This window comes from Puma concolor, chromosome C1 (assembly GCF_028749965.1).
Source record: "Puma concolor isolate L17-30 chromosome C1, mPumCon1.1.hap2, whole genome shotgun sequence".
Lineage (NCBI taxonomy): Eukaryota > Metazoa > Chordata > Mammalia > Carnivora > Felidae > Puma > Puma concolor.
In genome coordinates, this window is record NC_141674.1 from 168,221,218 (window position 1) to 168,239,707 (window position 18,490).

The window sequence follows — 18,490 nt, forward strand, 5'->3', positions numbered from 1 at the left end:
AATACTAAACTACTATTTGGAAAGTAAGTTCAAACTGCACTTACAAAGTATTCCTTCATTCATTAAGTATTTATTGTACTAAATGTTTATTTAGCAGCTTGGGATGGGACGGAGATATAGATTTTGATCTCAAACAGCTTACAGACTTAAAAAATGAAAGAGGGGAGCCTGGGTGGCTCAATTGGTTAAGCATCCAACTCTTAATTTTGGCTCAGGTCATGATCTCACAGTTCATGATATTGAGCCCTGTGTCAGGCTCTGCACTAACAGCACAGGGCCTGCTTGGGATTCTCTCTCCCTTTCTCTGTCCCTCCCTTGCCCTCTTCTCAAAATAAATAAATAAACTTAAAAAAAAAAAAAAACTTTACAAAAATGAAACAAAATATAAATGCAAAACCACATATACTCAAGTATACAAACACAGAACTGATGGAATGACCTAGACAGACACTACAGTTATTTTAAAAATTGATCTGCTGACTTACCTGATGTAAACTGTTAAAACTATAATTCACATATAGGAAGTTCTGTAGTCCTTGATAAAATATTACTTTTTCCTTAACTATTACCATTTAAATTTAGAAAGGTGAGGAAAGGGGAGGAGAGGAAGGAAGAAAGGAAGAAAGAAAATGCTGTAATTTATAATAGCTAAGTCTAAAGGTACTGACCCACACTGATCAACATAGTAGCAACCAGCCACATGTGTCTTGTGACACTTGAAAAGCAGCTAGTCCAAATTGAGATGTGCTGTAAGTCTAAGATGCACACTAGATTATAAGAAAAATAAACATAAAATATGGGGGAAATGAGAAGTATTTATTTTTGCAACTTTTTTTGCATTGTATTTTACTTAATCCAATCTGTTCATTTCAGCATTACTCATAAAGAACCTTATAAGAAGTTCTAGATTCAATTTAAGTATCTTCTCAGTCATTGTACTATGTAAGTTACTTAGAGTTATATTTATGCATATTGGTATAAAATAAAACACAGTCAAGAAGAAAATACCATCTGATAACAAAAAGCTTTACAAAGGTTTGAACAGTAAATAACTTATAATTGAGCTTATTATAGGCATGATAAGAAAAAAAGGCCAGGTAACAGAAGGAAAAGAACAGTAATGTTCTATGCAAAAAACTCTCAACAATTTACATTCTTATAGGACCTCTTAAGAGAAGTCTAGACCTTAAAATGTCCTTGCAGAAACATTTTATTTTTTAAAGTGTTTATTTAAATTCCAATTAGTTAACATACACTGTAACATTAGTTTCAGGTGTACAATATAGTGATTCAACCCTTCCATATAATACCCTGTGCTCATCACAAGTGCATTCCTTAATCCCCATCACCTGTTTAATCCCCTACCTACCTCCCTTCCAGTAACCCTCAGTTTGTTCTCTATAGTTAAGAGTCTGTTTCTTGGTTTGCCTCTCTCTCCTTTTTTTCCCCCTTTCCTCATTATTTTGTTTCCTAAATTCCACATATGAATGAAATCATATGGTATCTGTCTTTCTCTTATTTCACTTAGCATTAAACTCTCTAACTCCATCCATGTGGTTACAAATGGCAAGATTTCGTTTTTTTATGGCTGAGTAATATTCCATTGTGTAGATATGCCATGCCTTCTTTATCTGTTCATCTATGGATGGACGCTTGGACTACTTCCATAGTTTGGCTATTGTAGATAACGCTGCTATAAATATCAGGGTGTATGTATCCCTTTGGATAAGTGTTTTTAAATTCTCCGGGTAAATAGCTAGTTGTACAATTGCTGGATCATAGGGGTAGTTCTATTTTTTAACTTTTTGAAGAATCTTCATACTGTATTCCAGAGTGGCCTCACAGATACATTTTAAAAACAGTATCATATGTAGAACTTAAGAAACACACAGATGAATGTAGGGGAAGGGAAGGAAAAATAAGATAAAAACAGAGAGAAAAGCAAACCATAAAAGACTCATAAATACAGAACTAAGGGTTGATGAACTTCCTTTTGCCTGAATTACCCCTTCATATCAAGGTCTCTGATTAAATGTGATCTCCTCAGAGAGGCCTTGCCTGGAAGACTTGTCTTACCTGCTCTCCACTCCCTCTTTCCCAAATTGAGGGTGGGGGGAAGGGCTAAATGGGCAATGGGTATTAAGGAGGTCACTTGTTGGGATAAGCACTGGGTTTTATACGTAAGAGATGAATCACTGGGTTCTACTCCTGAAACCAATACTACACTGTATGTTAACTAACTTGAATTGCAATTAATTAATTAATTAATTAATTAATTTTTAAAAAAAGCTATCAGTAGTGTTAGGAATTGGGCCTCTTAGGAGGGAGGGACAGAAGGAGCAATGTGACTAAAAGAGGGTGGGAGAGCTTCTGGGGTACTGGTAATGTTCTGTTGTTTGAATACTGAGCTGATCACACAGTCATGTTCTCTTCGTGAAAATTCACCAAACAGACTGAATTCAACAAATTCACTGAACATTTATGATCTGTGTACTTTTCTATGTTAATATACTTCAATAAAAACTTTTCATTAAAACAATCAGTAGAGGGGCGCCTGGGTGGCGCAGTCGGTTAAGCGTCCGACTTCAGCCAGGTCACGATCTCGCGGTCCGTGGGTTCGAGCCCCGCGTCAGGCTCTGGGCTGATGGCTCAGAGCCTGGAGCCTGTTTCCGATTCTGTGTCTCCCTCTCTCTCTGCCCCTCCCCCGTTCATGCTCTGTCTCTCTCTGTCCCAAAAATAAATAAACGTTGAAAAAAAAAATTAAAAAAAAAAAAAATAAATAAAATAAAACAATCAGTAGATAAACAAATTAAGCCATTTTATGTATACTTTCACATTTATCATCATTACGCCTATTTTAAACCAAAATACTGACCTGTGGAGTTCAGTGACCAGCTCAGGGAGAGTTAACTATGAACACTTCCCAACAGATGTACTGCATAACAAGACAGAAACTATCTAATTCCTGATAATATCTCTTCTATTTTATAGACTAGGCTATCACACTTACATTTAGGTTTCTCATATTTCATTATATTGAACATCCCCCACACATAAACTTTCAATGTGCGAGATCACAACAAAGTTAACTACATAACGAAGCTCCTCCTCAGAGGAGAAATGTAAGGGTTGGTTGGGTGCTATAAATTTTCTCTGTGCAGAGTTCCGAAAAGGGCTCTGCTGAAAATCTGCCCAAATAACACTACACATTTCATTTTTGGTTTCTGGGACTAATGAATTCATTAAATAATAAATTCCAGAATGAATCTTTAATTATAACACATGAAAAAAAGTTTTATTTTTATCCTTACTCTCTTTGAGTTGGGTAGTCTCTAGTGTAAACATTATAAAATTACTAAGTGCTCTTTTAAAAATGTTATGACAATTAGTAGTAGACGCAGAGGCAAAGTTTCCTTTCGTTGCGTAACGAAAGAGATGGGAGTCGTGCCACCCTAAATATAGAGAGCACATTCTGGGCGCCAGGTCTGGAGAGAAGAGAAGCACTGTTGAGAGAGGACTCCTGGATGGTTTTGGATTTCTCCAAGCACAGTATGCCAGCACTAGTATGGATTACTAAGAGGATTTCATCTGAACTCTCTAAGAATACATTACATCTAAACAAACTTTAAACACAGGATTAATAGGAGTTGCAATAAGAAAAAAAACCAAGCTAACTACATAATTATAACATTAAAAGTAATATATTTAAAGACAGGCAATAAATACTACTGAGACTACATTTTTTAAAAAAGCAAACCTTTTCGGCATTTGAGTGAAAGGCAATAGCCATCTCCAGCCTATGAACTCTCTCTTCAGACGCTATCGTAAACTGTTTCCATACTCTGTTCAGTCGAGGAAGCGTGTCCCCAGATGATCGAGACGTGCAGCGCAGAGATTGGCACAACACAACTGTAGCCTGTAGCAACTGTCTTCCATAGTCGTAAGTGCTCTAAAAACAAACAAAAAAAAAGTATACATGAAATTACAATAAAAGAATTCTGAAAAGAGAGATGGAAAAGTGTACAGGAGGACTGTGGTTGCAAATGAGTAACACTACCAGAAATCAATGCGGAATGACTCCACTGGCACTTAATACTATAAATTAACTGCATGCATAATAAAAGATAGGAAAGCAATACTTTTTAGTAAGTTTCTTCCTTGTTAGGTTTTATTCTCTTACTCTGTTTTCCCCATCTCAGTCTACTTGATTCCACTGGCCAAAAAGAATGTCTGCTCATTCACTAACCAACAAGTGGGTGAAAATGGACGCTTTATAGGGCACTTTATATCCCACACAGGAAACCACAACTGTTCACTGAGAGTTCAATTATTAGGGAAAATAAATTAAGATACTTCTCTCTCTCTCTCTCTCTCTCTCTCTCTCTCTCTCTCTCTCTCACACACACACACACACACACACACACACACACACACACACACACACACACACAGAGTTTGTGTTGTTATACTGAGGAGACGAAAAACTGGGACTTCTACTTTACTGATATTAACACATATTTCTTATTAACTTTAGTGAGTGAGCAGTTGGATTGCCTAAAAATGGCATAGTATATAACACAGTATATATAATGACATAGTATATAACAGCATTCATATAACACATAAATCAGAGGGAGCATATACAGAACCTGTATTCAGGAGAACATAAACCCTCTCAAGTTTATGCAGGCTAGTTTTGATGTACCAGCTGACACTTTTCTTAGTTCTGTGATATTTCTGAAATAACATGACTAACCTTCTTGGACTTGGAGGGTTAAGTTACATTATAATCATGCAGAAAGCTATTCAAACACTGAGCTTGTAGAAAAGGAAGATAACCAGTTCTGCACCTGTGCAACATCAACAAATTTTCTATGCTTTTCCAGTAAAACTTTTGTTTCCTGAGCATCATCACCCAATCTGATGTGGGTCTTAAGCAGGGCATCCAGAAGTTCACTTAGCCATTCTACTGCCTAAATAAAAATAAAGAACAGTGAAGCTCGATTCATAACTCTTATTATATCAAAACATATTTATAAAAAGAAAAATTACTACCATGTGATTAATTAACCCACTAGTTATAACCTAACTTCTTAATAGCTCATTTCATTCAATGCCAAGCTACATGAATTAATGACCTCTCCTCCCCGTCAAAATCTGTAAAATCTAACAAGATGTATTAAAAAGAAGCACTCTTTTATTTTTTAAAAAAGTGTTTATTTTTGAGAAAGCACAAGAGGGGGCACGGGGAGGGGGGGGCGGAAAGAGGGGGACAGAAGATCCAAAGTGGGCTCTGTGTTGACATCAGTGAGCCCAACTGTAGGGCTTGAAGTCATGAACCATGAGATCATGACCTGAACTGAAGTTGGATGCTCAACCAAATGAGCCAACCAGGTGCCCCAAGAGAAGCATTCTTTTAGTATCATGTGGGGGTGCCTAGGTGGCTCAGTAAATTAAGTATCCAGCTTTTGATTTCGGCTCAGATCATGATCTCAGAGGTCATAAGATCAAGTCCCACGTCAGGTTTTGCGTCTGACAACACAGAGCCTGCTTGGGATTCTCTCTCTCCCTCTTGCTCTCTTTCTCAAAAATAAATAAATAAATAGATAAATAAATAAACAAACATTTAAAAAATAAAAAATAAAATCAATATCCTATGATTTGTATTATTAGAAGATCATGAGTTTATGTAATATAGATCTTACATGTTCTGTGATGCTATCTACATAGAGATAACATTGTTTATCTAGTTGAAAAAAACCCTCTTGCAGGTTAAAAAGCAACGTGCTACACCAGCCTTAATCCTGGCATGTAATAACTCACAAGAAAGTCAACAGTAATAATAATAAATAATCCCAATTTCTAGCTAAATGGAGAATTTCATTGAGAAGATAAGCCAAATAAGACCAGTACGGTAACTGAAAAGAAAAAAAAAAAAAAAACACTTTATTATTTTAACAAGATAAGCTAGAACTTGACTTAATGCATTTACTTTCTTGGACCATGAAAAATACACTTTTTTAATAGGTGAAATCAATATTTTAAGAGAAGACAACTACATCATGTGCCTGATTGATCTTTACCTGAGCAGCATCTTCTTCACATTTAAACAACTGCACCATCTGAAGCATCTTTAACCTTCGCACATCTACCATGTCTTCACATCTAATGAACCCAAACATAAATTTAAGACATCATTTCAGTTTCGTTAATAACTATTATAACATCACCATCTGGCACACATATTTTATAGTATATTAAAATACTTAATCTTCCACACCATGGAGACTTCAACTATTCTGTACTGACTTGTAAGAATTTTAAGGATATCTATGTTACATCAAAATACTTCAAAACCCTCAAGACACCTGAACGATACCTAATCACACACTCTCGAGGATAGAATGGATTCTGCAAAATACTGAAGCAAAGCACAAACATAGTGGTATACTAAAATCCAAAGAAATCTCCACTGCCAGTTAGCATTAAACAAGCCTCAAAGATAAGATTTAAAGTTTGTCAGGGTGCCTGGGTGGCTCAGTCGGTTGAGGGTCTGATTCTTGATTTCTGCTCAGGTCATACATGGTCTCATGGTTTGTGAGTTTGAGCCCTACATCGGACTCTGCACTGACAGCGTAGAACCTGCTTGGGATGCTCTCTCTCCCTCTCTCTCTGACCCTCCCTGACTCATGATCTCTCTCTCTCTCTCTCCCCCACCTCCCACAAAATAAATTTAAAAACTTCAAAAAAGTGTAAACCTTCTCAAATACTAATTTTGAAGATGATGCTCCAATGAAATAAGACAAAAATGTTAACATTTTTCATTATATTACCCAAAGCACTATCTAATTCTAAATAAAAAAACAAAACAAAACAAAAAACACTCCCATCTGTTTTCCAAAGAAGAAATAAAGCTCTATTGATCTCTGGGTGTAGAGAAATACAATTCAGAGTATTTTTACATTTTATTTACTTATTTATTTTAATATTTATTTTTGAGAGAAAGAGAGAGCTTGCATGGTGGAGGGGCAGAGAGAGAGAGGGAAATGTACAAATCTGAAGCAGGCTCCAGGCTCTGAGCTCTCAGCACAGGGCCCGATGTGGGGCTCAAACTCACAAACCGCAAGATCATTATCTGAGCCGAAGTCAGATGCTTAACGGACTGAGCCACCCAAGGTGCCCTAAGTATTTTTAAATTTTAGTGTGGTTTGCCCTATCTAATATACAGATTAAGCTTTCAAGGTGACTTGACCTAACTCAGCTCTGATCCATTCCCTTCATACCCATGCAATTCTATGTTAATTTAGACAGAAGGGAGAATTCAAATTCACTACAATGCCAAACACCAATAACCAGTTACTCAGGAGGCACTGGGCTCTGCTACAGTCAATGTTCTCCAGCAAGCTGAGTAACAATACAGAAACCATGGTCACAAGGCTACTTTTTATAAGGACCTCCTTTATGAAAGCCCATATTACTAAAATGACCTTAGTTAAAGGAAACTCTACAAGGGACTAAAAGGAAGTGATTATGGTAAGAATTGTTTAAAATCTGAAGCTAAACGACAATGTAAGGCACTGTAATGATGAAAACGCTATCACAGATATACTTAATACACGCTTTCGGGTCTTGGATAATGTGCCTGGAAAATGTAAGACATGGTCTAAACTATTAAGTTGGTCGCATTTGGGGAGGTGGACTTCTAAAGAAACAATATGGTAAGTGCTACTGTGGAGCTATGTAAAGAGTTCTATGGGAGAGGAAGGAACAAGTGACCAAACATGCCTTAGAAATCTAAAAAAAAAGCCTTCCAAAAATAAGTATCCCTGAGTCATGAAGAATAAGCAGGAGTCCATCAGCCAGAAAATGAAGAAAGAAGTATTCTAAGTCACAGATTCATGAAACAGCACAGTGCATTCAGGAAAGTAAAAACAACTGTGTTTATATGAGAAAATTGCAGGAAATAAGATTATGCAGGATTTAATTATGAAGGGTCTCCCACACTATTTCAAGGAGACAGAACTTCATGTGAGAAAAAAGGAAGTCACTGAGTGGGGTTTTATGATTAGATATGCACTTTACAAAGATTTACTGTCATGTACAACAGACTAGAGAAGAACAAGGCCAGAGGCAGATAAGAGAGAAGATCTTAAGTAGAAAACATTCAGGATTCAGAGAAAGTAGAACTTAAGACATTTAACTAGGCTATAAGAGATGAGGAAGAGTATGGATTTTAGGATAAATCCTAAATTTGGTAGCTGATGGTAACTTTACCTGGAAAATTAAAAGAGAAGAGTACATTATCTGAACATACTAGGTCTGAGGAATGTACGGGGGAAAATACCTGGAGATACTAAGTAGGCAAGTGGGATTACAGGTCTAAAGCAAGGGCAGGGGTGGGGTCAGAACCATAAATACTTAGTTACAATCACATAAAGTCATTAAAGCAGTAAGACTGTCCAGGGAGAACACACAGAATGAGAAGAGGATTTGGCCTCAAACCCTGAAAGCAGTGAAATTAGTGACAGAACAAGAAATCAGCGAAGAAAACTGAGAAGACAGAGTGCCAGGATGAGGGTGTTTTCAAAAGAAGACAAAGTTGTCAGAGTGTTTCAAGAAGAAAGTAAGTCAGTGGTGTCCAATGCTATTCAGTGTGATCAAGCTACATTAAGACCAAAAATATTCCCTGGATTTTGAGCCAGATCAGGCATTTATTCAATACGGCAATTACAAAGTCACTGGTGACATCAATGAGAAGTTCAGTGAAATGGTGAGGGTAGCAGTCAGACTGGGGAGGGCTAAAACGTAAATGACAGTCAGTGAGAAAGTAGCATGAGTGCAGATTAGACCTTCAAATGACTAAGCTTTCAACAAGGAGAACTCTAGGGCTAGATGACAATGAAGCGGTTGAAGAGGACAGTATATGCATGTGTATAATTTTTTTCTTAATAGGAGAGATTTAAGGATTTAAATGAGAGGCAGAGATCAGAGTAGAGAATGAGAGTGGAAGGGCAAAACATGAGGTAGTTGGCTTTAGTAAGAACAGAGTTACTTTGTGATTAGAATAAATAATGAAATGGTAAGTTTGCAGATACTAGGCTAGAAGGAATTTCTGCCTAATGCATATTTTCTGCGTGATGTAGTGATGTGTTCTGTGAGGTTTTACTGATGATGTTAAAATTTCTAAGTGTGCCAACATTTCATACAACATATACTTTCATATATTAATTTAACCTTCTACTTTGTAATGCTCTCCAGTTACTACTGCAAATTGAATTTTCAAAGAATCCTTTAAATTCCTTGCTGTATAACTGAGAACAAACTGAGGGTTGATGGGGGGTGGGAGGGAGGGGAGGGTGGGTGATGGGTATTGAGGAGGGCACCTTTTGGGATGAGCACTGGGTGTTGTATGGAAACCAATTTGACAATAAACTTCATATATTAAAAAATAAAATAAAATAAAATAAAATAAATTAATTAATTAAAAAAAATTCCTCGCTGTATATCAAAGAAAACTAAATAGCCTCTTACCCAGAAACTACTGTCTATTCTTTCACAGCAAATGAGTACAATGGATGTGTGACAATTTGTGACTCAGTTCAAACGACGAAGTTGATCAATGCAGATGACACACTTAAGAGCATCTCTAAACTAAATGAAAATGGAAAAGAGCCAAGTTCTCCAAAAAGGGTTTTCTTTTCTTTTTTAATATTGTTAACATTTATCCATTTTTCAGAGACAGAGCACAAGCAGGAAAGGGGCAGAGAGAGGCAGACACAGAATCCAAAGCAGGCTCCAGGCTCCGAGCTGTCAGCACAGAGCCCAACGTGGGGCTTGAACTCACGAGCCCTGAGATCATTACCTGAGCCGAAGTCAGATGCTTAACCGACTGCATCACCCAGGCACCCCTCCAAAAAGGGTTTTGTTAAAGGACAGAAGAGTCAGAGGCTACCGTGAAGATATGGAATGTGAAGTACTTGGGTGTAAGTGAAATTTCACCAGTGGGTAAAAAGGGAAAAGGTAGCATTAACTGAACAAACTGTTGTTGTTAGTACAATTACACAGAATAATTCCATTCACCAAAACCTAACACATGCCTACTATATCACAGGTGAGACCCTATACTCTGTATGGAAAATATAAATTATATCAGTTATTTAAATATTATGTTATTTTAGCAAAAATTAACATTAATAGTCAAACTTTGCCTTTGTTTCCTAAGCTGCATATCTTCCATCACTCCTTGTATGTGGTCCACATTTTCTTTATTTTCAATGGTGACATCCTTTCCATAGGCCCAGGATGCCTGATTGGAGATCTGATCCAGAAGTCCTTGACCTTTTTCACGCAAACCTTGTAATCCTACATCTAAAAAAAAAGTTCCTAGATTTAATCTCTTAAACAAAAGAGGCACTTTCCCTCCCTCAAGTAAATCCTCTCAATTGTACTTGGATTCCAAGTGGAACAGCTTTGTGCATTAAACTACCTTGGGGTGGAGGTCTCTGAACACTTCAAGCAATAAACCCCTTTTAATAGTGGTTCAAATTGGAGCTCCTTCTCATGCCAAATTCTCCATAAAGAGAATTTCCAATTATTTCTCAAAATTGAAAGCAGGAAGTAAGTGTGAGAATTTCTATCTTGGTTATAGTAAGATTTTTCAATTTGTTTCCTTTTTGCTTTTACGTAGTCCAATTTTTAGGAGAGAACAGAAAACATTTTGTTCAAAAAAATGTAGAAGAGTTACAAGACTTCAAAGCATTCAAGCAATGTATGATCACTGTGAAAAAAGGATGCTGAATGTTTTGAGTACAGGCATCGTCCAGCTTATACCAAACAAGAAGCAACATTTAGGGTAGATTTACAGTACTCCAAACTAGACAAGCATAGAGGAATTCTTTTTTTTTTCTTTTTTAAAGGAAAAATATGATTCCAGAAAGCTTCTGACACTTTGAAATGAAGTGCATTGGGCATATTAGATACAAAATATGCATTATGCCTATCATGTGTTAAAATAACAAAGACTGCAAACAAGTAAAATGCCCATACAAACATGATTTTTCAAACCCATTCCCTCAAATCCTTTTCACTAATTAATCTGGTTCAATGGTATGTCATCATTTTCAACTAAATCTCTGTCTCAGGTTTCTGCTTCCTTGCCTCCATTCCCCTTTGCCATCCTATCCCCCTCAATATAACCCTCCCTTCCCATTCGCACATCTACTATCTTCTCTCCATCATAACCTAGGGAAATTCACTGTATTTCCTTCCTACTGTAGTAAAATGTTAAAAGGCCTTGGTGTCAAGTGAAACAGGACCATCCTCCCCTTGGGAGAGTAGGTAACCTTGGCAATATTCCCAGTTTGGAGAAACAAATGCACAGAACCAAACCGACTATGTATTCACAAGGTTAGGATATAGCAACAACAAAAATCATTGCATAAAACACAGTTTGGGGCATACAAGGTTTACCACAGAACACTCACAGCTAATTACAGTTTATGCATGCACTACAAATAACTGTTCATAGGATATGCAAGACATAGCACCTGTAGATATAGCTGGGTAAAGAAGAAAGTTTAGCTAAAGGCCCAATGAAGGAAGGGTGATTGGCCATCAATGAAAAATAAAAATTTTACCATGTATTACACCCTTCAAGGGAATAAAACCTATTTTATACTAATTTTTCCTATGTTCCCTATAAATAATTCTAATTAGTTCAGTATAAGTTGACTTGTCTAACGATAGTAATGATATTTCTAAAAAAAGAACCCTTATGTTTCAGCATTTTTAAAATCTGCTTACCAACACTTTTCAGCTTCTCTTCAAGCAGTTTTAAAGTCTGCTGAATCGATGCTCCATCAGCTGGTGCTACATCTACGCACAACATCCCTAATAAGCCATCCAACTGCTGAGACAACTAAAGCAGAGGGACACCAAAGAGATAACCCTGATGTAATCAGCATCTAAAGTGTTTAATGATTAATGAGGTTTATGTCTAATGAGGTTATCACAATTACACTTGAAAATAGACTATGCTGTTAAAAGACAAGGACGAATAATTAGAATACATGTTATCTGAAAGACAGAACACATAGATGCATGCACCAAGAAGACAAAGATTTATATCCAGGTCAGCAGAATGTAAAAAAAAGTACTGCAACTTCCATTTCAATCTAAGTTATAAAGCATAAACAGAGAAACAATCAAAATAAATATATCAACTAGGTTGGAAGACTAGACAAAACAGGTTTATATGCATGCAAAATGACTTAAAAATGAAAATTAAAAAAAAAAAAAAAAAGACTTTTATCATCTCTCCACAAGCAAATTATTCTATTGTTCCAGAAAAATAATTAGGAGACATGCAAACCTGTAAAAATTATGTGCAGATAAGTATAAGTGTTCAGATCATTTGAAGAAAAGAAAAGCAATCAGAGTAGACACTTACATCTTGGGCAACACCATGAAATTCAAGAGCTGCTTGTAAGAGATTCTGCCTAAATTCCAGCTGACTGGCCTGTCGGTAGCAAACATCACTAAGTTGTTGCTGCAGTGACTTCAGTTCCACAAGATCTTCCTCATCCCCAGCATTTAAGAGTGCTGCAATTTGTTGATTAAGTTCCACATACACTGCAAACCATTCCTGTAACACACATGTTGTAAAGTAAATTAAGGATCAAATTGGTTCCTGAAAAACTACATTACATTTTATAATTCCTTTAGATAAACTAAGTAACATATACAACAATTTTCGAAGGCAAAATTTCTTCAAGTGAAGATGAGAAGTCCCCAACCCCCAAATCCTTCCATTCCAACCTGGAGCTCACTCCTGCCAACAGCAGTATCTATCCTATATCCTTATCCTGGTCTCTGAATGTTCCATTTCCTTTCTTGTTCTACCTAAAACCTGTCCACCCTCAGAGAAAAGTATTACCCGACGACTTTTTCTCCCTTTCCCTCAAAACCCACTTCTCCTTTACAATGCATGCTATCGGACAACATCCTTCCAATGCTTCCCATTACCCAGGGAGCATGGCAAAGGTCACTGCCCCTCTCTGGGCCAGCCTTCCCACGGGCTCCCACCACGTAGACATTCACCCAGCACTCTTAACTCTTTCCCTGATTCTCTCCCTCACTTCCAACCATCCTATCCTCACCCCACTTTGGCCACCTACCCCAACAGATGCAAACTCTTATCATTTTCATACACTACTATCCAGCCCCCAAATCTTAACTTTAATAATCTCATTCTCTGACCACCAGCTCCTGACTCTCCAATTAACATCCTTTAGGATGCTCATTCCTACAACCCCATGAGATTGGGCAATTCAGTGGCCTGCTTGTTTTACTTTCCAGCACTCAAGAGCCTCATGTCCTCATGTCTATCTTTGGTCAGAGACTATATAACCATCTCCCAAGGCAAGACCCATGCTCATGCCCTGCTCTCTTCCTTTCATCAGATTCCCCTGCAGAATCCTCAGACCTGGGTTTCTGTGCCTACTGTGTACCTATACCAGAGTAGCAACATAGCTGGATAACAACTATGTGACAGCTGCTTTTTAAATAAAGATAAATTAAAAAAAAAAATACACACACATACACATTCTCTATATGAAAATATACAAATATATATAACCTCAAATAGAATTTCAGCAATCCTATTACATTTCTCTAGTCAATTCATTTTATCATTCTCCCAATTATTTGTTTTCTTTACTCCAATTCCCACTCCCTTTCCCTCTCTTCACTCTAAAAATCTAGCCTCATTTCACTAGGAAGCAATTAGAGAACTCTCCCATCTTCTTACCAACAAATCTATGACCCTCCCTCCTTCTGCAGCCCTATGCTTTGCCCTCCCTACTAAAATAGCACACAAACAGTCCCTGCATCTAAGCCAACCCCTTCACTCGTGCTACCTCTGTCCTCTTTTGCCTACATAAGGCCTTGCTCTTGCACTTATCTTCTCTCTCCCATCATGAACTCACTCTTTCCAACTGGATTATTTCTACCAGCATACAAATAAAATGCAGTATCTTATATTTAAAAACAAAATATACTTAAGACAGGTGCATTTTACTATATATAAATTAACTTAAATTAAAAACAACAAAAAAACCCCAAAACCCTTAAGACCAAGACCATCCCTTAAATAAATACTCTACACTCACTCTACCTTCTCATTTCCCATTCTCTTTTTAATCCATTCTGGTCAGGATTTTGTCCTTCCTGCTCTTACCAAATTCTCAGTCTTTATCTTACTGGGCCCCTCAGTTGCATTTGACAAAGGCAACCACTTCCTCCTTAAAATGCCTTTTTTCTCTAGTTCCCTGAGACATAGCAGCTCCTCTGCTGGCCCTCCTGCTTTTTTGCCCTCTAAATTTAGGATGACCGGGGCTCAGCTTTCCAAAGGCTCTTTTCTTTTTAAATCAGTACTCTTTGGGCTTGGATGAGCTCACCTACCCATGTCTTTGAGTAACCTCCATGCGCTGGTAATTCCCACATTAATATTCTTATCTTAACCCCTTCCCTGAATCCAATGCTGATATTCAACTGCCCACTAGCTATCTCCATTTGGATGAGCATTACACACCTAAAATTTAACCTGTCTCCAAAGCTACTAGTTCTAAGCCTCTCAACCTGCTTCTTTCCCAGTTTTCCCCTTCTTCAGAGGTGCTAAGGTCAAACACCTGATTCTTAACAAGAGCAAGTCTTACTGGCTCAATCTCAGGAATGTGACAACTTCTCATCACATCTACTGCCTCCATTCTTAGTCTCTTGTTTTCCTATTTTGTTGTCTGTCCCTTGTCCCTATTCTCCATATGATAGCCAATGATCTTTTAAAAACATAAATCAGGGGTGCCTGGGTGGCTCAGTCAACTCAAGTCATAATCTCAAGGCTCATAGGTTCATGCCCTGCATCAGACTCTTGTGCTGACAGCTCAGAGCCTGAAGCCTGCTTCAGATTCTGTCTCCCTTTCTCTCTGCACCTCCCCTGCTCGCAATCTCTCTCAAAAATAAATATTAAAAAAAAAATTAAAAACATAAATCAGTTCTCTTCTACAAAATCCCTCCAATGATTTCATGTTAACATTTAAAATAAATGTCAAGTTCCTTTCCATGGGCTAAGTGAACATGCTTTGGCCCGAACTCCCTCTAGAAACATGGTTTTATGTGGCTCCTTACCTTGTTCACAGACATACCTATTATTCCTTTACCATGGCAAGTAAGCTCCTGCCTACAGGGTTTCACTTGTGTCCTAGATCTGAACTTCCTTTTGCCTGAATTACTCCTTCATAAGGTCTCTCATTAAATGTGATCTCCTCAGAGAGGCCTTTCCTGAAAGCCTTTTCTTATCTGCTTTCCTCCCTCTTTCCCAATATAAATTTAAGTTCTATATTGTAAGACAGTGTTATATACCAAAGAACATAGAATGATATGTGACATATATAGTATGTGCTCAATACATACTGAATGAACATGTAAGATGCTTTCTATTAGATACTGCAGATTAGCTGACATTAAATTAAGTTAGGTAACAGGTACTGGTCTAAATGTGGTCTACTCTTGTGCCCTGTACCTAAAACTTGGGTTTTGCTTATTTGTCACATTGTTTTATTGCTTGAACTACTACTATGAAACCTTTGAAAATTATTATACAGATGATGTAGTCAGATGTAGTGAAAAAAACACTGGATTTGAAAGACAGGCTCAAGGTCTTTTTTCCTTACAAAAGGTATGATCTTCATTAAGTTGCTTAATTTCTCAGAACCAGTTTCTTTCTTTATAGCAGTGATTTTCAATGGGAGGTTATTTTGCTTCATAGGGAACATTTCCCAATATCCAGAGACACTTTTGGCTGCCATAACTGAGGAGGCACAATGCTAATGCATCTAGTGGGTAGAGACCAGAGATGCTGCTAAATTACCCTACAATGCACAGGACAGCCCCTACAATAAAGATCTATCTGGCCCAAAGTGTCAATAGTGCAAAGTTGAGAAACCCTGTTCTATACACAACACTGATGACACTATTATCTATCTTACCTATTTTATTGGTTATCATATAAATTTAATTATATACTACCATACACGAAATACTTTTTAAACCATACAGTGATTCTGTTTTTATTTTTTTTATTTAAAAAATTTTTTTTGAATGTTTATTTATTTTTGAGAGAGAGAGAGAGCGAGCGAGTGCATGAGCGGGGGAGGAACAGAGAGAGAGGGAGACACAGAATCTGAAGCAGGCTCCAGGCTCTGAGCTGTCAGCACAGAGCCTGAGGCAGGGCTCGAACTCACGAGCCATGAGATCATGACCTGAGCCGAAGTCGGACGCTCAACCAACTGAGCCACCCAGGTGCCCCCATACAGTGATTTTAAAGGTTAACGGAGAGTAGGAGTTAAGATGGCAGAACAGGGGCGCTTGCACGGCTCAGTCTTAAGCATCTGACTTCGGCTCAGGTCATGATCTCATGGTTCGTGAGTTTGAGCCCCGCATCATCAGGCTCTGCGAAGATGGCTCAGATTCTAGAGCCTGCTTCGGATTCCATGACTCCCCCCTCCCACCTCTCTCTCTCTCTGTGTCCCTCCCCTCCTTGCACTCGATCTCGCTAAAATTAACAAACATTAAAAAAAAAAAAAAAAAAAAGATTAAAAAAAAAAAAAGATGGCAGAGCAGCATGGAGACCCTGAGCTTATCTTGTCCTTAAAATGCAGCTAGATCAGCACCAAACCATTTTGAACACCTAGGAAATTGACCTGAGGATTAACCCAACGGCCTATATAACTTGAGCCACAGAACTCAGCAGGTATGCAGTGCAGAGAGGTGAACTGGGGGAGAGAAAAGCTGTAGAGGGCAGGGAGCTGTTTTCTCAGACAGAAGACACAGAGAAAAGGGGGAAAGTGTGGTGCACTGGGGTCCTGCAAGAAAAGCATTCCCTTGAAAGTAGCTGGAGAGAGAAAGAGTGAAAACACTCACAGGAAGACTGAATAAGTAATCTGTTCCCCAAAACCACTGACAGGGAGAAGGGAGAGGGTTTCAATACCACCAGGATTCTATAAACAGTGGAGCACAGACTCTGAAGTCTTGGGAGTTCAGTGCCTGGTGGTGCTCTGGTGAGGAAGTACGGCAAATCCCCAGGAGCAGACAGCAGAGCCTTAGAGGTCCGTGTGCCACATGGGGAGAAGTGGTTCCCCTGATTGGAAAGTATTTGGTAGAAGCCATATGGCCTCCCCAAAGGAAAAGGTCCCAGTGGACCCCACAGACAAGCCACATTTGCTGGTACTGGGACAAAGATGCCATAGTGCAGCGAAACCTGGGGCCAGCTATGTGTTGTGATTTGCCATAATCTCTGAACCTCTGCCACTGCACGATCGCATGAACTTTTTCTGGGGCAAGCCGGCACCTGGCCATTGCTCAGCAAGACCCTCCACCAGAGAGTCGGCAGGCGTCCAAGCCACAGAGGTCTCTGAAGTGTAAGGTTTTGAAACACAACCCCATCTGAGATAAAACACTGGAGGGAGGTGCTGCTTGGCAGGCAGACAGCTGGGACACGGATGGGGTGGAGGCAGGGAGTGGATGGAGGCCTGAGACAAAGGAGAGGTGCTTGATTGTGGGTTGGTGAGGGCACGAAGTTCCTATGGCAGAGACTAGGGAGCTGGGTGAAGCCATTTCCACCTCTCCTGCTCACACACATGTGCACACGAGCATGCGCACCACACTGATCCACCCCAGTAGCCTAAGCAGTGGCACCCAGTGGAGAACAGAGCCAATACACCAAGCCCCACCCAACTGCACCCTGCCCTCCAAGCACATTTCCTAGAAGACCAGAACAAGTCACTCCACCTGCTCTATGTATGAACTATAGAGTGCTTCATAGTTACAGTTCTAGGGGAAACTGGATGTAACTTCATTTGGGTTTCATTCTGTTCACAGGTTCACTTATTTGCTCGTTTTCCTTGCTTCTGTTTTTGCTTAAATTGTTTTTTCTTTCTTTTCTTGCTCTTTCTTGGATAGAGAGAAAAAATGTTTTTATTTTTTATAACTAAAATTTTTTTATTCTATTTCATTTTATTTTATTCTATTTTTTAATTTTTACATTTTTTACTTTTTCTTTCTCTCCTTTCCCTTTTTTTCTCTATTCTATCAAGCTTCTTTCAACAAGCAGACTGAAAGACACCTAGGATCTAGCTTTGATTTTTTTTTTAATTTCTAAATTTTCATTAATTTTCTTTCTTCCTCCCAAATGAAAAAATGAAGGGTTAAGAAGAGGAAGAAATGACAACCGGGACTTAACATAGATATAAGTAAAATGCCTGAACAAGAATTTAGAACCATGATAATAAGAATACAAGCTGGGGTTGAAAATAGCACAGAAGACACCACAGAAACCCCTTCTGTGGATATTAAAAAAAAAAATCTAGTCAGGCCAAAATTAAAAATGCTATAACTGAGATGCCATCTTGAACGGATGCCACGACAGCAAGGATGG

At 38.3% G+C, this 18,490-nt stretch overlaps 1 protein-coding gene across 9 annotated transcripts in view; it reads right to left on the reverse strand.

Moving 5' to 3' along the window:
• SESTD1 (SEC14 and spectrin domain containing 1) overlaps window positions 1-18,490 on the reverse strand; it is a 158,384-nt gene that overhangs the window by 10,322 nt on the left and 129,572 nt on the right. For 8 of the 9 annotated variants that reach the window (XR_015255363.1, XR_015255362.1, XR_015255360.1 and 5 more), the window contains 6 exons: window positions 12,449-12,643; window positions 11,803-11,917; window positions 10,209-10,368; window positions 6,084-6,165; window positions 4,851-4,973; window positions 3,758-3,949 (listed from right to left, as the gene is read on the reverse strand). Coding sequence is in view for 6 of the 9 variants with exons in the window: in XM_086719055.1 (XP_086575181.1) it covers window positions 3,758-3,949; window positions 4,851-4,973; window positions 6,084-6,165; window positions 10,209-10,368; window positions 11,803-11,917; window positions 12,449-12,643 (867 nt within the window). In the remaining 3 variants the exon portion in view is untranslated. Of the gene's footprint in view, window positions 1-3,757; window positions 3,950-4,756; window positions 4,974-6,083; window positions 6,166-10,208; window positions 10,369-11,802; window positions 11,918-12,448; window positions 12,644-18,490 lie in introns of those variants that run through there. The other variant, XM_086719060.1, reaches the window with a different exon arrangement.